At 38.6% G+C, this 23,334-nt stretch overlaps 1 protein-coding gene across 2 annotated transcripts in view; it reads right to left on the bottom strand.

Annotated features, from left to right (window-relative positions):
• Nucleotides 1–23,334, bottom strand: part of GALK2 (galactokinase 2) — a 46,418-nt gene that overhangs the window by 3,954 nt on the left and 19,130 nt on the right. The window contains exons 6-9 of one of the 2 annotated variants that reach the window (XR_013340664.1): nt 18,526–18,624; nt 15,677–15,829; nt 10,726–10,936; nt 744–3,467 (exon numbers count right to left, since the gene is read on the bottom strand). Coding sequence is in view for 1 of the 2 variants with exons in the window: in XM_021537515.2 (XP_021393190.1) it covers nt 3,266–3,467; nt 10,726–10,936; nt 15,677–15,829; nt 18,526–18,624 (665 nt within the window). In the remaining variant the exon portion in view is untranslated. The remainder of the gene's footprint in view (nt 1–743; nt 3,468–10,725; nt 10,937–15,676; nt 15,830–18,525; nt 18,625–23,334) is intronic. The other variant, XM_021537515.2, reaches the window with a different exon arrangement.

The following is a 23,334-nucleotide window of genomic DNA, read 5'->3' as shown; positions in this document are numbered from 1 at the left end:
GGAGTGACTAGTGATTTTATGTTCTTTAGGTTTTTTAATGTACAACTTAAGAAAAGTTAAGATTTTTTTCCACAAATTAGATGCTGGCTTAAGCTGCATTCACCCAGAGAGCTATACACTTTTAGAAATCTAATTACTGAATCGGAAAAAGATTTAATACTAAACTTCTAGAGAAGAAAGATGCATTTCTTAGGAAATATTTTTGGTGGGACAAGACTGCAAAGAATAATGAACAAACAATTTAGTTTTTTCTGTGCAAAGAATACAATAAAAAAAACCCAGATGAAATAATTTTAATATATAAATTTGAAATCATTCTATGTGAATGACACTCCACTGTGGTACTTAGCTCTGCCCATCATATAGTGTGGGCTCTTCTGCTAGTAAATCAGAAATCTGATGTAATGTGAACACACACATCACTTTTTTCCTTTACTATTTGTATTTTGCTCTCTGGAACTGAAATGATCTGATGAATTTTAATTTAATTTAGAAAAATCCTAACTGCTGCTTTTCTTTTGGTGCTGTGGCTGTGCTCCTGCCTGCCAGCCAGTGTCCCCCTGCCTGAGCTGGCTGGAGCTGTGTTGCCATAGAAGCACAGAGCTCAGCACAAATGGGGAACACAATTTCCATTCCCCTGCTGAGCTTCCTGCTGCCAGAGGCTGTCACTGCCACTCTTGCAGCTTTACTGGAATGTGGCACAGGTAACTCCACGCTGCAGAGCACATCTGGCCACGTTGTACCTGCTTGTTTTCCTCTGCACAGGGCAGGACAGTTTCCTCCCAGCTTTTCTGAGAACAGGCCCTGTCAGAATGGGTTCCTCAGGTCTGCTGAGTGCCTTCACTGGATGCCAGTGACTGAGGCAGCAGCTCTGGGCAGTTACTGTACCTAAAGCAATGCAGATGTCAGTTTAAGGCTCCTGCCCTGCCAGTGGTGCCTCAGAACAGGCAGTGCCAATGCCTTGCACAGGATCAAGACTTCATTGCCCAAGATCCTTGATAATTCAGTAGAGCTCAGTTTCTGTTTTCAGCTGACCCTGGAGATGGTTCTCCCCTCTCCCAGATCAGCAGTTCCCTTTGAGCAGCTGGGATAACTCTGGTGGAACTGCCCTGCTGAGTGACTGTCACAGCTTATTGTATGATGTGGTCTCTATGTGATACAATAAACTGAACACAGCCTGAGAGTTACACCCTGGACTGGGTCCCAAGAGAAGAATCAAAACTTGTTCTGCTCAGTTGCTATCAGTCTGTCAGGCTATCAGGCTGCTTTGTGTTTTAGCACAAAACAGCACATGTATCCCACATGCAAAATACTCTGTCAAGGTCCAGAAGTCTTCCATTCAGTTTTTACGTTTGTAGCTTTCTGCCTCGGAGGCCATTCCATCTTGTCTGTAAAAGAAATCAGACTCACCTAAATAATCATGTTTTGTACTATATTGATTTACAAGTCTGATGAATGGGTACTGCAACTTAAAAAAATCCATGAGTGCAGAAGAAAATGCATATGGTACATTGCATGCTTGTAAAATTCATATCTTCATTCTAAGCAAGACTAATTTCTCAGTTAATTAATTAAAAAAAAAAGCTGGTAAAGGTGGTGAGGTATTAATTATTTAATTTTTTAAACTCCAAATTGAAACTGTTTATTTTCTTCAAGACTGAAAATATGTAGAGAGAGGATGGGATAGCTGCTTCTAAAAGACAGTGAAACAACATTTCTTAACCCAGGCCTGCAAACACTTGTGTCTCCCCACATTTCCTTTCTAGCAAGGCAGTAATGCTCTGGCTTAGGGCAGTTTCCCAAACTAAGCACACCCTTCTCCAAGGAGAAGAAGGAACAATTAGGGGCACAAGTTAGGAGAGTGGCATCAGCAGGGAGCCATTATGGGACTGTGGGGAGCAGGTGGGACAGGGTGGCTGGAGCAGATGCAGGGATGGAGTAGAGGTGGGACAGCCCAGCCGGGAAGCTGTTTATTTCCCACAGCCACTGTTAAAATTATCACCAACCAATAAGTTCCGTCTATAGGCACTGAATTTAGATCAAAGTTAGCATCAGATGTCTATCCTGTGATTAAAAATACCAGAAAAAGAGAAATTAAGAAGGACTGAAATGTGCACATTGTTTGATGCTGACCCTGTGGGAGGGATGAAATGCTATGTAGGATGTGAGTACTAAGTGCTTGTTTTTACTTTGTGGATTAACACACATATTGAACCAGATCTCATCGTCCCCTGTAGCTGAGCCATGGAAACAACAGCCTGATACCACAACAACCTGTGTGTGGGAGAAGAGAAGGGACAAAATGGCACTCAGGGAATGTGCTTTGGAATTGAGATTGTTTCCTCATGACCAAACTGAGTTAGGAAGGGATCACAGCTGAAAGATTAATGCTGGGGACTTAATTATATGTGGAAAGCTCAGACAGCACAGAGAAGCAGAGTGCCAACCACTGTAACTGTAAGCACACTTATTTCTTAAACAGTGAAATGTTGTCCAAACTATCTGATACTCCGGATAGCTTATTTTTAATTGAAAAAATGCAAATGGCATTTCACTACATTTCACTATAATGCCAAGACAACCTAAGATTATAGAACAGCTTGTTTATGTCCTGAAACTCCTGTGACAGAAGTACTGAAATGGTTAAGAAACATGAAAAAGGTAGACTAGATTAGATATTGGAAAGAAATTCTTTCATATGAGAGTTGTGAGGCACTGGAATAGGTTGCCCAAAGAAACTGTGGATGCCCCATCCCTGGAAGTGTTCAAGGCCAGTTTGAATGGGGCTCTGAGCAGTCTGGTCTGGTGCAAGGTGTCTCTGCCCATGGCAGGGGAATTGGAACATGATGATCTTTAAGGTCCCTTCCAACCCAAATCATTCTATGGCACTATAATTCTAACAGATAGAGAAAAAGTAACAGTTCAGATAGAACAAGTAAGATGATGTTTTAAGAAAACCACTTATGACTTCTTCTGCACTTAAAAAAGAGTAGCCAGCAGTCTAACGTAACACTTGTGACGATGAGTCAGTCCAAAAGCAAAATCTGTAATAAAGCCATAAACCGTAGCTTTCATCTGAAAGTATTACACAGATGTCAGCAGGGAAACAATTGACCGTGTAATGTCCCTGCAGGAGATTAATTTTGTAAGAAGAGACAAGAATACTTTCATTTTAAGATTGCAATAGCCAAGGATGTCATGTTTTCTCCTCAATTCGAACCGTATTCTCCACAGACGATTACTCTTCCTTGTGGTCAGAACTTACAGGCAGATGTCGACCAGGCGGTCCAGTTCAGGACAGCTGCACTCATACATCTCCCTGCAGCTGATATGGCTCTGCTGCATTAATTCCCCCAGCAGCTGGAGTGCGTTGGCAGGTGCTTCGCTGCAAATCTTCTGAAATTCCAGCACTCTGGCAGCCTCACTGTACACGTGCTTTGCACGCTGGTATAACTTAAAGGTGGAAACTACACAAAAAGAAAACTGGTTATTTACTACAAAAGCGACAAAAACATACAAAAACATAACAGAATTGTGGTTTTTTAGCAATTTATCCTTTATATGAGAACTCTCTAGGCTGAAAGTCTTCTGCAAAAATTCACCTACATCTTCTTTAAAAGCCCTAATAAAAAATCATGTTTAGAGGTTATCAAAATGCAATGTACACATCTTTTTTCACTTTGACAGCTTCATGCACATGCTCTGGTTATTTCCTGTGCCACTGAACAGGCTCAGTCTCTCCACTTACTTTGCAGAGGCAAGGCAGAAGCTTTAAGGGTTGGCAGTGACAGCATTAGGGCATTAATCTAAAGCTTTCAGCTTTTCAAATAGCAGCAGAACAGAGGCAGAATAGCAGCAGAACACCTGGAGGGTCCCCAGTGCCCTGCAGGCAGCTGTCAGCCAGCACCTGCTGGCCCAGGACCTTTGTGTGGCTGCTCCAGGCCAAATCTGCAGCAATTATGGAACTGTGCAGATGGACCTTTGCTTGAAAGGAAACAACCACCAAACCACAAAAAACATCACCCAATTTTGTCTCTTTTTTTTTTTTTTTTCTCAACAATACAGGCTCACTGTGACTGTAGTTAATACTGGATTAAAGGTACAGTGAAGAGAACAGGTGCTTTCACTTTGGTGTTCAGGGTTTATATTTGGTACAGGTACACTTCTTTTTGGTATACTTGCCAAAATGTTAGTGCTGCCTGTGTGGATGGGAAGAGATGCCAAGCCCAGAGAGGTACTGATTAGTACTGACCTGATAAGATTAAAGACTAGTGCAAGGATTTTGCCTAAATTTTTTCTATTGTGCCATAAAAAAGCAGTTCTCCTGGGAAGGGTCAAGGGGGTGTCCAAACCTGTGTGGTCGTCAGCATAAAGACCTCCATCAAGCCTGAATAATGGGGCATAAAAGGCAGGAGATGGCTGTGGTTAACGACACCACACGCCACCCATATTTACAGGAAGGTTTGGTTTGCAACTAATATCTAAGAATTGATCTGCTGTTTCCAAGCTTGTGCTGTAGTTCATTGTTTTCCTCTCCCAATATAGTTCTGTTTGCTTTAATACCATGGCTACTATTTAGGAAGTATTGTTCACCAGAAGCATGCATGACATAATTTAATTTATTACTAAATTGGTTTGTGCAAGCTGTTTGGGTGGTAAATATTAATGGACTTTAACCTCTATATGGAGCACCTACTGCACTGTTTCCTTATTTTAGCACAGCAAAGCCTTGCCAGAGCACTTCAGAACATCCTTAATCTTCCTTCTACACGTAAATTCTCCTTCAGAGTGATCTTTCTCTCTCAATTCAACTCCTGGTCTCTCTTGCTTTCTAAAGGGGCTGATAAAACACTCAAATAGAGGTAAAAGGAGAAGCAAGACCAGCCCTGTATTTAAAATAGAACTTGCTGTCTGACCCAGTCCCACAGAGTTCCTACTTGGCTGTTCTGTAGAGACTTCCAACTGATGGAACCACTTCTAACACTTTCAGCAATCCTCATTTGCAAATACATGTAGAAATCTTCCTTGAGAGACTGGAAATAAAATTAGGTCTCGTATGAAGTGTCTCGTGTTGTACACTCCAGGCAGCAACACTTAGAGACTAAAACTTCATCAGCACCTCTATAATATCTTTTCTTTTCTCCAGAGTATTTCACAACTGTAAATGCTGAAAATAGTGCTGAGACACAAGTAGTCTAAAATGAGACAGAAACATTTAACATAGCAATGTTCTGCTACTGCTGATATTGCTTCTGCTCCTATTTATTTTGTAATTCAATACAGCATACTACTGAGAAACCCTGTGCTGTTTGTCTTGTGAACAGGCTTTCTGAAAGCATTTCAAACTAGGACAGAAATGAGAAAATTGAGTGCCCCCCAGAACCATGGACTTGAGAATATCACACAGGAAGAGGTATTTTAATTTCTGATTTTGTTGCTGCTGGAGTTAGTTGCACTGTGTTTTGCAAAGTAGTGCCTCTTATTTTTGAATGCTAAAGAAAAGCAGCTTGGCCCATTTTTAAGGATGGTTTCTCTTTAAATATTCTTTTCTTATGAGGCATTGTTTTAGAGCAAGGAGATTTCTAAATGTGCATTCGTTTAGGGAATATCTAAAGTTGCGTGAGAGATTGCCATAGCTCACACTCTCTTGTAAATCACCATCGAACAGTAGTAACCCAAAGAATGAACTGAAAACATGTCTGTTTTCAATTGTCAGGCCACAGACTTGCCAAAGGCTGTGATTGATTCGGAGACCACCCTTTGGTAGAGCAATGCTCTACTGGCCAGATTACCTTAAAATCTCTGGGGTTGTGTTGTGCTCGTCATGTTAGGAATTGGCAACCACAATGGGCGCTGGGCTCTGGCTGCCAGCCAGGGGACCTGAGCTGTGTCCTGGGCACTGCTGGCTCTGGGAGAGCCTCTCGGTGGAGGGGGAAATTTGCTACCTTGACACAGCTTCCTCTGGCTGGGAACACGCTCCTTCCAGGCAGCAGAGAGTGGCTGCGTGTTATTTGGAGACTCCTTTGCAGACGTTTACCAAATGAGTATTGGTTAAAGGCTGGGATGTTGGCATTAGCTAGTAGTCTGTTATAGGCAGCATTTTATTTCAAAAAAAATTATGTTTGTGTTTAAAAATTTTTGTTATAGCTTGCTTTTTTTCTCAGGCAGTTTTCTTTTCAGGCAAGATTATCTTGAGGACAACAAACAGCTCAGTACTCTTTAAGCCTTATTCTAAAATAATGAAATTATTCACATATTTTCAGCTTTCAACATTAAGTGCCTCTGATAATACGGAAACCTTCTTCTATCTCTTCTGTTTGGATGGGCAGTCCAAACAAACCCTCTCCACCTAACTGAAGATAGAGTACAGATGATATTTCTAAAAGTCACAGCTATATTAGAATCTGCTTGCTACATCACAGCTTGTATATTGGCTCCACTGATTTCCTAAGCCATACTCTGTCACGGTTAAAAGAAACAAAACCAAAGGGCCCACACCTGATTAGTTTATGTCTGAGCCAAGGCTGGAGTGCTCTGAAAGAGGAAAAACCGAAGCCCTCAAAGAAATCCTTGCAGGATTGAACAGAACTGGGTTATATGGTCTTCTCTGTGGTATTTAAAGGAGAGCATAAAAAGCAGAGTTAGGGAACTAAGGCCAGATTCTTAAAAGCACGTGGATCCTCAAGTCTACTACAATGTATGGAATTAGGTAATTAATTAGACCAGAAATGTAAATGTACTTTCCTAATCCACTCAACTACAATAAAGGCCTGGTTTTTCCCACTTCAATTTACTTTGAGTTCTCTGAACTCCTGAGCTCCTCCAGAAGATTTCTGTCAGGTCATCCATGAACAGGTAAATTCAGTTCACTTACAAACCACCAGACACCCTTGAAAGAATGGTGCCATTTTCCGGGGCACTAATAGATAACACTGCAGCAAGAACCTTCCAAGTTGCTGTGACCTAGCAGACTAATGTTAATGAAAACTTGTCCAAAATCCTTTTAAAATCCCTTAACGGACAAAAATCTGGGCTATTAGACCCAAATAATTGTGGGTTAACTAAATATAACAAAAATGTTTACTGTGGATTCTCAACTGTATGGTCATATTTTTAATTTTAGCTTTACAAAAATAGTGCAAACCTGTCCAGTCCATTTAAAGGAATTTTTTTTTCTGTATAAGTAAATGTTGTGGCTTCTCAGCAACTCCTATTATTTGTTACAACTTCAACTTCAGCAGATTCCTTTCTTTAGAGGCTTCCTGTACAATTCTATCTGACCTTTAGCTAAAGACCAACCTCTCCAGGCTATATATTTTTTTCTAGTTGCTTTGGCAGCTTCTAAAGATACATTTCACTGGAGATTAATGAGCTGCACATGGCTGATGGGACTGTCAGAAATTTACAACCGGAAAAACTCACGGACACGCAGTTGTGTAGGGGACAGTTTCTAGCACCATTACTCACGTGGAATAGTACCCTTCTCTGTTAGGCATCCTGCTGATTGAACATGATGAGGGTGAAGGTTTCTGGCTCATAATGTGTATAAGAAAATACTGCCAGATGGCTTTAATTTGAGCCAGATTGTGAACCCCCTACTTGAAGTGGGGAACAGTTACTCTACTGGGACTGCTCAAGTAACTGTTTGCAATCCAGCTTTCTGAAAATAAACCAGGGGACGAGTCATCGCTGGATTCAGTGACACATTTAGCAGACACCTGTTTTGAGATTATGATAACTACTGGTTTAAAGTGATTTTTCCTCCAGAGGAATGATGGCTTTACAAGGCTTTTGCAACTAACCTGGACTATTCAGTGTCTGTGCGTAACCTGTGGCACACCCCTAAAGCTCCCATCCTCCAAGTATGAGATCTGCCTGGAGCAGCCACATCTCTATTTCTGTGGTATGTCCCAGAATTTCTCCGTGACATGGATCAGGCTGAGGCTGAACTAGGCACCTGGACCCCTAAACTGGACAGAGTTCTGAAGTCTGTCAGTTTGGAGGTGTAATTCTGGTCATGCAGGACATCTACTGATGCACAGAGAAAGCTTTGTGTACCCCAGAGCTGCCTGACAGAACACTCGAGACCCCCTCACCTACACCCATCAGTGCAGGGAGTGTGGAAACTGTTCCTGCACTCACATCACCATCAATGCCCATGAATGGCTGTTCAAGCACCTCCGTGGAATTTGCATCACAGATTTAGAATTCTCTTTCCAGGAGAAAAACAGGAGTTAAACAGTCAAATCCACACAGCAAATAGACGGACTCCTCCCATGGCATTTTCATTCTCTGATTTAAATGTCAGAATTCGATTTTTTTTAATATGAAAAGGAAAAATGGGTTTAAAAATACTTCATTTAAGAAGAAAAAACATTTCATGGTTAAAGGAATACAATGTTTTACAGGAGAATATCCTTTTGTGGCGAAGCTTATAAATACTTAATGTCCCACAATCACCACACACTATGTGTTATGTAAAGCAGTCGAGTCCAAGCCAAAATTATGGCACAGAGCACCTTAGAAAGTAATAAATATTATTTTTCTAGAGATGTTCAGAAGCCACAAGTGTAATCCATGTGTAAACATTTGCAAGGGAGCTTTAAACTCAGAATTTTGAATTGACCAAGAAACAACTGCAAGAAGTTTAGAGAGGCTATATACACCATCTGTACTTCTCCAAACGTGGGGAACAAATGGGCTGTACAGTGGAGAACTGCAGAAATCCTTGAATACTTGCTGTAAAAGGGATGCAGAGCTGCTGTGCAAAGCCAGTCCATAGAATGTTCCTATGAGATGTGGAGTTTTTATCTGGTCATCCTTACACACTGATAAAACTTTATGCAAGTATACAGTACTGTCACTGGAGGAGTAGAGGAGGGGAAGCTGGACTTAAAGCTAAATTAGTATGTACAGAGCACTTTTAGATCCTTAAACATGAGACAATGGCAATATAAAACAGTATTTATAACACTCCCTGGGCATGGAAAGATCCCCTAAATGTTACGGTTTGTTCCACATGTTGAACAAAGAAATTCAGCAACACCTGAAATCCTCTGAAGAGGTTACTTATTTGACAGTATGTTTTCTCTCTCACATGAAGAAGCCAGGCATTGTCCTGAAATTAGAGTGGGAAAGTAGAGGGGAAGTAAGAAAAATGTTTTCTTCAAACAGCCTCTGGTGTTCCAAAGCAAACATAATGTGTAGTCTGTATAGTGTGTAACAAACCCAGCAGATTTAGATTCTTTCTATGTCTGCCTTGTTTCTTCTATATGTTTTACAGAAATTTGTTATTTAATTTTCTATTGTACATGCAAAAAGGCTTTCAGCATAATCCTTTTTAATTTGTCTTATCAAATGAAATCATGGTCATGCAAGTTTAAGAGACTCTGTTCAGCAAACATCTGCAAATGGTATTCAGAGCTACAGTATAAAATTTCCTTTGAGTTTCTTCTATGGCTTTTATGTCTAAATTTTTCATCTAGACTTTGTTTTTTGGAAAAAAAAATCAAGATAACCTGTATAAGCAACTCAATTTTGCAGAACTATAGAATTTTGTTTTATAAACTATTAACTTACAGATGTTTACACTCCTTATACCTATAAGGAGTGTAAACATCTGTAAGTTAATAGTCTCGCATTGCTTCATGAAGGGGAGAGTGCAGGGACTGTGTAAGATTTACAACCTTGCAGTTTCCCAGGAAAAGGCTGCACAGTGCAGGTACATGGTTCATATATTCCTCATGTACACACAATATAAAGTTATCAAAACTCTTTGTATGGAGACAAAGAGCTGGTTTAAGATATCTTATTCCATCCTGGTATCTTCTGGCAGTGTAATTAGACAATAAGATAGTCTAATACTGTCTGATACCTCTGGGGTGCAGAACAGGTTGGAAATTCAACCTGGTCCATAGTTAATATATAAAATTTACAATCACTCCAGATGAACAGATTATTTAGGTAAGTGTCAGTATAGATAGATATGTTACAGATCTGTGTACATCCAATGTACACATTCCTGAAAGCAGTCTTGGGAAGGACTGATAAGGATGTAATTTGGCTCCGAAAGAATACAGGTATTAATGCTACAGAACGGAAACAAGGAAGAAGGATTCTGTGTATTTCTTACAGAAAGATTCTGATCTCTATTGGAAACCTGTTATGAAAGCAAAAAAATAATTTCATAAATACTCTATTATTTGGTATTATTAGCAACCCTACTATATGAATCCAGGATACATTTTATGTATTACAATGCTCTTGACTGTATAATCTAAACAATAACACATGGGAAACACTTTAGATAGTAAATTTTTCATCTCCACCAACATCTTCCTAAAAGGAAAAAAAAATAATAGTGACAGAAACTTTCTCAGGAAAGACAGAGACTTGCTGCCCTGTTCTTGTTTTAGAAGTGATCATGTATTTTTCAGTTAAGAACAGAAGCACAAGCCCATCTATGCTGGTCTTAAACACTAGTTAAGTGATCTGCTATTTTCATCATTTTAGAAACAGTTCAATCAAAATCAAAGATTGCTCTATTTTAAGTTAAAAGTTAGAATGAAAATATCAATTGATGATGATATAAATTCTTTCACTTCCCAACCAAGATTCCAGCCAAGTATTCTGGCAAGACTTCCACTTGCACTACTTATTAATGCGTAACATTTTTATATAATATAAACATTGTACAGTAAACCCCACCATTTCATATATGCTCACCATCTTGCATGTTTTGACTAGGGATCTGAGAGTGGAGCTCCTCCAGGCTAATTCCCAGGCATTTACAAATTTCCTCTGTGCTGTAAGGCTCAGGATGTAATACCTCCTCGACAATGGTCAGCATTTCCTCTAGGCTAACTCCTAGCTTGGTTTGCACATCATGGAGTCTCAACATTTTTCTCCACTCCAAGCCTTTTGACTTTGAGAGAAGCTAAAATTAAAAAAAAAAAAGAAACAAAATATTTGTGCATAAGTATCTTTAAGGCCCATTTTCTCTTTTCACTTCTTAATTGAGAATCATCAAAACCTACTTTTTATCAGTACAGAGCAATACTTATATTTATTATTAAAGGTCTTTGAATGACAGGTATTCTTCCCTCAAATCAGATACTATCTGTAAAAGCCCTACTGGCATTATTTGCGTGACATCAGGTCAGTGATTTATCCTCTTCCATGGACTTTGTTACTTCGAGCTCTTACTAACCTTTTACAATCTGATCTGGACAACTGTTTATACAAGTGCTATGATGTTGTAACAGTAAAAGTCCTTAAAAAGTTTATTTCCATACTATTAGTATTTGCTCTAACATTTCAGTTTGACATTACCAATATGCTCCTGGAATTTTCTGATGAACATTTGAGGTTGTCATAACACCCTTTTCTCATAATAGCCCTAAAAATATGAAAGTGGTCATAAGATTTATGGGGAGAATAACCATAGCCTTTGTCAGTCTCTGGAGTTTAAGTAAAATTTAAGTACCTTCTTTAACATCCAATTTAAAGGAACTTTTGAGCCTTTACAGGAATGGTGCAGTGGTCTGAATCTGTTCCATTCCTGCATGGTTGCTGTGATATTCTTTAGTTATAGATGCATCTGCTTTCCCCGCTCCTGGCAATGATACCATGCTTTGTGTATCTTTTGTGATGTTTTGGCAGTTGACAGTCGTACTACAACACACCAGAATCCTGAAAGGCAGAATGTCCAACATGCTTTTCTCTGGAAGGTTGAAATATGTATTGATGCTCCCATGTGTCTAATGAAAATAGTAAAACAGCTTTCCTCATAAGGTGAAATATTTTGATATTATGAATTATAGAAGAATAGTCAGTGGTCATTGACATACCACCTGTAATTTCAACAGACTACAAAGTAAAACAAAGATTATCAGGTACACAGAAACATCATTTTACTGTGTTCATAGGCACATCATATATGTCCAGTGCTGCACCATTTAAATTGAGTTTAAAACTTCTAGATCATGCTGTATGTCTGGAAAGAGTTTAAAACCATACAGAAAGACCAGGGAATGAAATCCTTTTTCTATACAAATCAGCATTCAAAACTTTTATGAACAAGGCCAAGATTTCACCCAGTGTGTTTTATTCTTTTCAATAAGCACTGATTTGGACTGAGATTGGTTTGAAATTATTTGTCTTGATTCAGCTAAGCCATTTAATTTTCTGGGTTAAAAAAATCATGCGATTTACATACATATCTGAAAAGTATTTGCTTTGTTTTGTGCAAAGTTACAGCATGAAATTTAACCAGATCTGCTGCCCAACTATCTATTACTCTCCCCCAACAGTGCTTTTTTTACAGGGGCCCTTCCAGTTTTGCTTTATTGCAGTATCTAAAAATTAACTACTTTTGGTGCCATCTAGTGACTTGCTGAGATTTATGTGAGGCTCAGCAAAGACAAACAAAATCCTAATCATATAACTTTGTTTCCATTTAAAATACAATTTTATATGTTCAGTGGTAGAGAAAGAAGCAGAACTGTTTAGTGCCTAATGCAGAAATCAGTATGAGACAATTTTTTCTGTAAAAGACTGGTTAAGTCACTTCTGGCCTCCTTTTTAAAGGCTCTGAATACCTAGAACTCTACAGCCTTTATATAATTTGTATTTTAGCTTACTTATGTTAGAATAAAAGTTACTGCTTCATTTAACTTAAATATATTGTATGTTGGTGCATATAGATCTTCTTCAAGGTGCTAAATGAATGGAAATTATTTTCCGCATGCTTTAATCCCAATATTCAGCATCCCCTGGACTTTATTATGAGGAGTTAGATAGAATTTACGAACAATAATATTCTAAAAGGCAACAACATTTTTTCTACTTCCTTTTTTAATAAATAATCCCCTGCAAAAATATGCCACATGCATTGTCACATCTGTTCCCCTTTCTTCAAGGGAGATGCTGTATTTCAGGCATGCCAACTACACTGGGGTTTTACAGGTCAAATGTTCCAAATGGCAACTGACCCCGTTAGGCCAGCAGGCATGGCCTTGCTGGAAAGGTCTATCCTGCTTCTAGCAAAGTTTTGATTCTAACAGCACTGGGAAAAATATTATGGGCAAACAGAAATGGTTTTTGAAAACAGTCTAGCTGCAGCAGCTCAAATTGTAATGGTCATGGAACAGAAACAGGAAAAAAATTCCAGCTCTTTAATGTACAAAAACTAATTCCAATACTTCTCCCACAGTTGGATATTTTCTTGATTATCTCTGGCTAAATTGATTAAAGATATGGACATCAAACAGCTCTTAACTGCCAGGATATAGAATCTTTGGGCTTTATTGTTCTTTATTGTTCAACATAGGCATACTCGAGAACTGTAAGTAATTGAGAGGAAAACATACTTGGTAAATGATGGGGCAAATATAAATATCAGAAAGTCAGACTAGGAGTAAGTCCAGGAATACTTTTATAGCAGCATCACTTCCTTACACATAACATTTCTATAATGCCATCTGAGCACTGTGCTCAGGAGCTGCTGGTGGCTCTGCAGCTGCAGACACTGCTGGCCCCACACCACGCTGAGGCTGAAGCAGGGGGAGCTCAGAGCAGTAGGGACAGGTCAGCTCCCTGCGGAACCGCGAGTGCTCTGCAGAACAGAAAACTGGAAACTCACTGTGACAGAGTGCAGGAGAGCACTCAGAGGCTGCTGCAAGAATAGAGAAAGAGATATAGGCAAAAGAATGATTCTCTAGAGGAAAGGCAAGGAAACAGAATCTAAGAAAGATAATTTATCAGGATGATCAAGAACTCTAGCAAAATGTTCTACACTAATGCTAGCAGGGATATGTTTTGTAGGCATCTTTACCTACACAGTAAAAGGAGTATGAAATTTTAGAATCATCTAAAGCAGAAAAGGGGAAAAGAAGCCTATCCTAAGACACTTACAATGATAATTTCTTATAAAGCGTTATTGCAAGGCCCAGCACGTTAGTTCATAGTTCCATTAGTTTAATAGTGCTTAAAAGACTTCCCTGTTTCCACTTATATACCTGCCCTCCTTCACCCCACTGTGACCTCTTCCTAAAGACAGTCTTTTCCTGGCTCAATGTGTTTTTATAGTGTGTGCAGCTTTCCATCTGGGTAGCATATGTTTAAAAACAGACAGGTGTATTTTGTTAGTCTCTTTACAATCGAGCATCTGCTAAAAGTACATTTTTAGAGATTGCATCATAGCTAACAGGAATGTAAAAGAAAATATGTTTCCTTACTACCACTTCAGTATACTGTACAGGACTAATAATTTAAAGCAAATTAGAAAACTGTGATTCAATTCACAGTCTGAAAGTAAAGTCTGGTGTATGGAACAATAACTTCAAAAGCTCTCACAGCTTAATGCACTCATTGTACAGTGCCTTTTAGTACTGATTATCTGTGAAGGCTCTCTATTTCTTATGCAAGAAAAAAAGAATTTACAAAATAAGCTCCTCTTAAAAACATGTATTTTGTCAATTAGCAATCCCAAATTAGAGATTTATCAGTGATAACAGAACTAACAAATAGACAGTTCTTATCTTTATTTTCTTAATGGCTTAAAAATCTTCTTACTAACTTCAGTGACAACAGCTTTAACTGTGGTCATTGGTGGTATTTTTTTACCATGTCTTAGATACAACTGAAATGCAACTATTCCTTTTATACTTGAGTTTAAAGCCCGTTTAAAAAATCATCTGAAGTCCAGCTTCCTTCCTTAAAAATATCTCAGCACATTATTTTATAATACATTTTGTCAGTGTCTGATCAGATCCTCAACTATTTTTTTAGCACTAACTAGAACTTGTAAAAAGTTATTTTTAATGGAATTAAGATGCCAACAGATGTTCAAAGTACTTTTGAATATTGATCAGATATTTGTCTAATATTTGTTCTGTAGCAAGGAGTTCCACATTGCATTTTCAAAGCTTTCTTCTACACTTTGTGACCCACATTCTGTTCTTTCCCACAGCACCTCATTTACTCTTATCAAAGAAAAATGAACTATCTTCTCATAAAGAACTCTAATCAAACCCTACATCTACATCCTCCTGAACATAAAAAATCCAGTATTAAAGCAGAACTTAGATTTCCCCTGTTCAATTTCCATACATTTTATAGATAATTTCAAGCTGTAAACTGGAAGTACACCCTAAATGTTGGGGTTTCATTCAAGCCTGTTTTTAAACTTTACACTGAGATACATGCTGCTATTCAGTATTTCTAATATTACTTCCAGGCCTTCAACTAGTAGCTTGGATACTCTCTAAATCCTAGAAAATACACATCTATTGCCATATATACATATAAACATGTGACCATACTGGTTGCTTTCCATTATTTGTCATTATTCAGCTTTAATTAGAAACAGCCTATCTTATTAACTGGGAATATTTTTTTTCTCAAAAATAGACTTATTTCCTCCACTGAAATATAATAAAAAATAAATTTAATAGAACTAAATCACATAATCTTCTATATAAGGACACAGTCCTTGCACTTCCATTAAGCTCAGCAGGAGTTCTGTTCTTGCATATGGAGGTGTCTGGTTCTGGAAAGAAAAATTGTACTAAGAGTAGCACCTAGCCAGGTGTTAAAGACACAACTGGTCAGAAGTGGAAAAAAGCACATATTTAGATGAAGGTTTCATTAGAGTTTGACATAAGCCATGTGTTACCTTTGTAGCCAGCCGACACTCCATTACCCTAATATTGTAATGAGAAGTTGCTGCTTTATTCATTTCAACACAACTGTTAGCAATAACAAACGTTGCTCCACTTGGAAGTCTAACATCAGTTGCCCTCAGTGGACTGAACTCTATCAACTTGGCCTATTGAAAGAAAAATGAATGGTTAGTTTTAATTTACTACTAGCTAACAGTGCACTTAGTTCTATAAATCAAATGCAAATTTGCATGTTTTTTCTCTTGAAAATCCAGGCACAGTTAAGGAAAGAAAACTGACATGAAACAGCAAGAAAAGAGGTTTAACCTCATTGGTCAAGTTACACATACATTTCAAACCCTTCCCTGTAGCTGGATTTTAAAATGTTTCCATTAAGTCTTTTGACTTTTTAACAGAACCCCACCCGAACTATTTTTCTTGCCTGTTTAAGACAACAGTTTCACTTTGATCTGCAGAGAAGTACCAGGCCTGGCTGAAGCTAATGTGCATGCCACTAGAAACAAGGGGCTTTGCATTCCCTGCCCCTTCATCAATGTCCATCTCCCCCTCCGTCCTCTTGTTTTGCACTACAGCGAGATTAGTACCGGAGGTACAGTATGGTACCAACATCTTAGGACTGATTTGAGGCAGTGATCATGGTACATACAAACAATCCAACCAAGAAACTAAATAAAACTATGTGTAAGAATGTAGTTACTGTTTCCTCCTTTCTGACATGAGACTGCCTTGCCTCACACATGCTAACACAAGCTGCGTAAGATGTTCCCAACATTTGTGACCTTTTCATGGAATAAGTTAGGCATCCATTAATTAAATAATTCAGGATGTAATGTAATCAAGAGATTAAATTCACATCTGGTTTTTCACTGGGATAAGTTGTAAATCATGTGCCCTGTTTTGGCTTCTTAGAATAGACTGTAACTGTGCAAGCAGGGACATCTTACTGGTTTTGGCATTGTTCACCCCTAGAGAGTCCCTTGAGCAGCTAGAGTGCTAAATAAACAATGACAAATCTGATTGTACATTATGTACAGCATATGTGTTACTCCCTGCCATTGAGATTCTGGACCCCATCACAGAATTACTATCTAGACAGACAGACTTGCTTACATTTAAATATACCCTTTAAGATCTGCTACATTAGACCAGAATGTACCACTAAACTGGTCTAGTGTCCTGATTCTGACAGTAGCCATAAATGGCTATTTAGGTTGAATATAAAAATAGAACATATACAAAGCAATCTTTTCTAGGGGTATGTTTTTCCAGATTCTCATAAGCAAAGATTACAATGGTTATACTTACACTGAAAGAAACATCTGACTATTAAATAGCTACATATAGTTTAACACTCTCTTAGTGTATCCACAAAAAGTCTTTTTTGAATTCTTTTAAAACTTCTGCCTTCCACAATGTATGGTATTTCTCAATTTAACAATGAATGTTTTGGAAAAAACCCCAAACTTCCTTGTTTGTTTTTTTACAAGCTGCTTGCTAATGTCATTGTGTTTCTATTAGTTCTTCAGTTATGAAAAACATTGAATCCTCCATTTACCTTCTCTTTACTTGTTTAGGGAATTTACAAACTTCAAAATATCACCCTCAAAGCTTCTTCTTTTCCAAGCTGAAAAGTTTTAAATTGTTCAGTCAATGCACATATTTTTAAAAATAACTTTGATAAACCTCAGTGTCCTTTACTGTACTTTTCTTGGTTTTTTTAAGATGGGAGGCTAAAGCTGCATTCAGCTGCAAGTACACTGAAGCAAGGATATTTTCTGGTTTGTTCACAATTCTTTACTCATCCTTTCTAACATTTTCTTTGTCCTTCTGGTCACCACTGCTATATATCAGAAAAGCTTCCACTTAAAAAATCATCTCTGTGTATGGCAGGAAAATATGCTGCTTCCTTCTTTCATTATTTATGTTGCTGTGTTTTTACTACTAACAGTAAAAACATGAAGGAAAGGTGTAGAGTAGGTACAGGTGATGTGAAATTAAAAAAAAATGTGTGTCTCATGATGGCATTAAATGTTTGGTGTGATTCTAGGAAATAGGTTTTGTTTCTGTGTAAGCCCATCCAAGACATGTCATTAAGGAACAAAAGCTGTAGAGATATAATCCCACAATCATAAGGAAAGTAAAGGTTGTTATGAAACACCACATTAATTCCAATAAAAGTATTTTGACAGGTCTGAGGTTTGAACAGTTACACCTTCTGAGACAGCAGATGAACCACTGTAAATTCCAGTGCAAGCACTCACGCATAACTTGGCAGGTCCTGTTTATCACAGTTAGTTCACCTTCTGTCACCACGTTTAAGACTGCTACATGCCTTCTACATCAAAATCCAGCCACAGAATTGTCTGGAATTAGCAAAACTAGTGAAAAAAAAGTCTCCATTGTCTTTGTAACTGAACCTGGCAAAACTTCCTAGAACTGTTTGGTTATAAGAAGTTTCAAGAAAGCATTTTTGTAATAATTATCCCATTTGCACTGAATACAAGGCATGCCGACCATTCAGATTTCATTATATGGGAAACATTCTAAGTTCAGCAAGAATTAGCCAAATAGTGGAACCTGGTGCTTTTCTAGAGTACATATTTTCCTTCCTCCTTGCCATTTCTGATTTTCTTCATCATATTCATTCAAACTTGTCATACTTGATTCTACCCAAGTTTGTAAGTTTAATTCCTGATCCATTTGTATACCAATGGTGCTTATACTGCTTATTAGGGTATTCCAGTTTCTAGTTTTGTCTTTCTTCAGGATACTAATGAAGGTATTTTTTTGCTTACATAAATTAATATTACATTGTTAGTTTAGATTACAAAAGTACACATACAGTTCCTTCTTCTGCCAGAAAAGAGATTGACTGGTCCATTCCTCCACCTTCTGTGCCAATATAACGTTCGCTCTTGGTGCAAATTTCTGCGAGTTCCACCTGGAAAAATGTGAACCTTCAGTTAAGGATGATACTTTTATTCTGTTTACATTTTAATTAGTGAGAAAACAAAGGAAACAATGTCAGAGTTCTGAAACTATTATCTCTTACAAGTCAAAGAACATAAGCTGCTATCAATCATGATGCCACATGGCCACTTTTCCCTTTTGTTCTGAAGCAAAAAAGAACCAACTACTCAGCCTCCAGAGGACCCACCAAATGCTTTTCAGATATCCTTGTTTAGACACTTAACTTTTGTAGCTGTCTTCCTCCCACCTTCCTTGTGCACTTCAAATCCTTCCATCCCACTAGCCAGTGCTTTGTTGATTTAATTAATCAATCCACATGTGAATCTCAGCAAAAAAAAAATCAAGTTATTACTCCATATTGTTTTAAGGTACTGACTCCAAAATCAGAAATTACTCCAAAACTGTTTCTCACTGCAGATATTTAAGTCAGTGATGCTTGTTGTGTGTCCTTGAGATACTGTACTCTGCTTATCTGAACTAATTTGTAACTATATGTGATATGCATTCCTTTGTGACATTTTAAGCATATCTTTGTGCATTCTAATACCTGCAGGTCAGAGGATACTATGGGAGGGTGGAATATCAGTCACAACTATCAATAATTAACAGTAAAGCTTTCAGCTATCGGGTTAAGTCAAAACAAAACACAAGAGAAGTCTTGGAAAATGGTCAAAGAACACAGAGTAGTCAAAAAGAAGTGGGTTAAAAGGAAAGCATTTGTGTCCACCTATTATGACCTCTACCTGTTTGTTTTTCTAAGCACAAGGTAACCACATGCAAGATGGGAAAAGAATTTTAGAAAAGCCACAGGCCGTTTTGCAGTGGCAAAGTCAGATTCAGATTCCACAGTAAGGATGTAGCATTACAGGACTGAAAAAAGCTAAGCAGCAAGACAGGGACACTAGCCAGCACACAGCTGTAAAAGGCAGCAGATAGAGGCAGTAAATCACGATGCTGAGAGAGGTATGTGCAGGGTGCCTGCTTGCTTGCTCACTCAAGTCCTCTAATGGCCCCACTGACACAGCTGTAAAATTGGTGCTTAGATGAATGTAATCAGGCTGAACTGTTTGCAAGTGCACTAACAACCAATTTACTCAGCCCACAATGCAGTTATAGCCAATAAGCCTTAGGCTGATAAGTAGAAATTACCAAAAAAACATTAACAAAGTTACTCCAAAACTATGCAGAGTGGATCTCTTTGAATCAAACATGGTAAACGACTTTTCAGAAGAAAAAGACCATTGAAAAGAGCACATTGAAAGTACAATCATAAAAATATTCTCCTTTTTGGCACTGCCTTTCTTTTGTGTATTTTAAAGGTGAGCTGAAACAATGTTTCTTTTATTTTTCTTGAGAACTATAGAAACTTCATGCCTTATGGTGCTCTTTCTTTTTAACAAAAACCATTTCCCAGGTTCATGAAAAGTAATTTTTCCTCCCTGTCCCATGTTCACTCACGTCCCATTCCCAGTTTGAACCTCAGATCTCTTCATCCCATCAGTGAAAGTTTAACAACTAGTTACCATATCCCCATGCTCCACTATGAGCTGAAAATAATTCTGAATGAAATGTTAATCAAGGCAATGATGCTTTTTCCCATTTAATGCTAAAATACTCAGCAACAGCTCTACAGAAAATAACCAGCCTCTACACACGAGTCTCTAGATGCTCACTCCTTTCGACATATGAAGGTGTGCCTATGTACAAACAACTGTTGCTGTGAGGTGGGAATACCTGCATGTTTCAGCCAGTTCTGCTGAGCCCACCTTTTGTCTCTGAGAACACAGCAATACCACATCCCTACTTTTTGTTGCCACTGGCAGGAGCTTTCAGACTGGAGCTTATGAGTATTACTCACTGTGTGAGAAGACCACGCTGGCAGACAGGCCATTCACACTCAAGTAAGTAGGAGCTGTGTCTGTGCAAACCTGGCCTGAAGTACAGCTCCTGAGGTACTCCCAACATATATTCTGCTCTTGGGCACAGCTGCCTAAGCTATTACTTCATCTGCAACTGCCAGATAAAGCTTGGCAAAGTCAGAAATTAGGCATTTCACTCTTAACTTAGTCTGGCAGCATCTCTATCTCCACATACACATCAACTACCACTTGATTGCCTAAATTGTTTAGACTTTATGAGCCTAGACTTATTAAATGAGTATCAGGAGAAGTCTTGCAGAGGAGGAATGTTAACAATTAGGCCAGTGCCACTCCCCTGTCCCTTTACAAGGTCTGGTGAACTGTGCCTGGTTGAGTGCCGGCCTCGCTGGGTCGCGGCTCTCCAGTGTCCAGCTGCATATGCCGGGGAAGCAGCGCTGCTCCAGCTTGAGCAACTTCTGTTTTGAAACTTAGCAAGGATTGGCAGGACCACCAAGTAGTAACTGGCAAGGGTTGCAAAGAACCCTCTCCACAAGACAGCCCAAGGCATCCCTGAAATATTATTTGGTTTCTAATTTAAACGGGCCCTTGCTGACACAGGCTGGCTTTAATACTAGGATGAGAAGCATGTGAATGGAGAGGAAATTGTCATCTGTATGGAGAGCAGTTTCTACTTACTATTGAGACAAATGGGCAAATGTTTGCCTTTTTGCTAAAATGAGTGAAAGGGCAAAGTTTCATTGGAAACTAATGCGAAGACTAAACTGGAGAGCCTTGTGTACATATTTGATACTTGGAAAAGGATGGTCATATGACTGAAACAGTGAACTGAATTTCAGGAGGTCTGGGCTCAATTTCTAGCTCCACATTAAGTTTCTTGTGAGTCAGGGAAAGTCTCTTTAATTCATCACGGCTCTATTTCCTCAGTAAAATGAGGAGTATCTTCCTCCTCTTTCTAACTAGTAATTGCTACTTGGGATTCTTGCATGATAATGCTATAAATATGTGTGACTTCATTACTAGAAAGTGAAAAAATCCCCATTTAACTACACCAGTTCTTGGAGTTTAGGCTTCCATGGAAAATCTCTCTAAGGAAAAAAGTCTGTGAGAGCCATGTAATAAAAGGAAATAGCTTTTGCCTATCTCAGAGCAATGCCTTGTTTCCATTCAACTTGCAACACCCAGAAACTCTTTAGGGCAGGGGCTGTTTGGATCATCTGCTATTTATATCTTTTCAGTGTATATCTGACCTGTAAAAATACAGAGCTTCTCAGATCCCAGATTTCACTGCACAACTTGGCAACATCTCAAATGTCTGCCTGAACAATACCTGGGCACAGAACTTCCTTCTGGATGCACTGCAGTTCCTGCAGAGAAGTAACTCAGAGCATTCTCACAGTCACCTTTAGGGGAACTGCACCCAGGCTGCACCACAGCATCATCTGTCAGGCTGGTAGGTTAGAGGGGGCCTGACACTCCTTGGTAGAGTTCCAGATACAATTGTTACATGCATAAAAGAAACAGTGTTAGCCTATTGAGTTCTGTACAAGTCCTAGAACAGGATTTCTCACTGAACTCAGTGAAGGCAGGTATTTGTTCCTCATAAGGCACCATGAGAACAAATAAACCCCATCTGCACAGACTCCACTTGCATCCTACACATTCTGATTCATATGACAGACCACTTTGAGCCAGCCACAAAACATAGTTTGTTCTATGCACTCAAGGTTCATTAGCATGCTTTTCCATACCTAAAACAGTATTTCAAAAATACTAGTAAATCACAATTTAAATCTTCATAGAATTTTACATAGTTTACTTTAAAAGCATTCCTATAAGGCTGTTGTTATACTCAACTTAGAGACAGCACAGATACTTACAAGATTTGTTCAAAGTCATGTGAATCAGTCACAAAGCTAAAATGAGAATTCAAAAACCTCCCTATTTCCAACATTGTGGCTTATTCTGTAAGGAATATAGTCTCATAAAACAGTTTCAGGGTAGATTTAAAATCTTATTAATAATGATGGTAATGAGAAGTGGAACAGAGAGATAATAAAATCATAGTTTAAATGGGCCTGAATAGTAACATTATGACTCTGCAAAAAAAACTACTTTGATAAATTAAAAATTTCCTTAGCTCACCTATTGTGAGGTCTACATATATTACTGCCCTCTGAATTTCTGTATTATTGTTTCAGGAAGTTGTTCCAACCAGACTAACTAGACCAGGTAAACTGTACCATGCAGACAGTAAGTCCTAATCTACACTATTAAACAAACAAAATGATATATTTAATATAGTAATTCAGAAAGCTTAAATATCATGAGATGTTTCCTTTGATCTCATCCCCCTGCAAAAAAAAACCCCAAAGAACCCAACAACCTAGCCAAGAAGGGAAGGGCATATAATCACAGAGTATCGTGATGTGGAAGGAACCCCCCAAGGATCTTCAAGTCCCTCTCCTGGCCCTGCCCAGGGCAAGCCCCAGAATCCCATCATGTGCCTGAGCATGTGGCCATAAGTAAGGGCCTGTCAGCTAGATAAAATTAATTAAAAGGCTTGAGTCAGAATAAAAATACAGACTATATGTAGATAAAAGCAACCTCTGTGGAGGTTCTGTAGGCTGAATGTCAGTTCTTCACCCTTAGGTACCAATAATAGATTTCTTACATGTGAATTTACCCAGACTCCCTTTTAACTCATGCATAACTTTAATATGTAGATCATCCAGGAACAAGGACCTCTACACCTTCTCAGGTGAAGAACTGTCTCCAATTGTTAATCATTAATGGGTACCTGA

The sequence above is a fragment of the Lonchura striata genome, chromosome 11 (genome assembly GCF_046129695.1).
Source record: "Lonchura striata isolate bLonStr1 chromosome 11, bLonStr1.mat, whole genome shotgun sequence".
Classification (NCBI taxonomy): Eukaryota; Metazoa; Chordata; class Aves; order Passeriformes; family Estrildidae; genus Lonchura; species Lonchura striata.
Note: the sequence above shows the minus strand (reverse complement) of the source record. Positions and strands in the feature narration are given on the sequence as shown.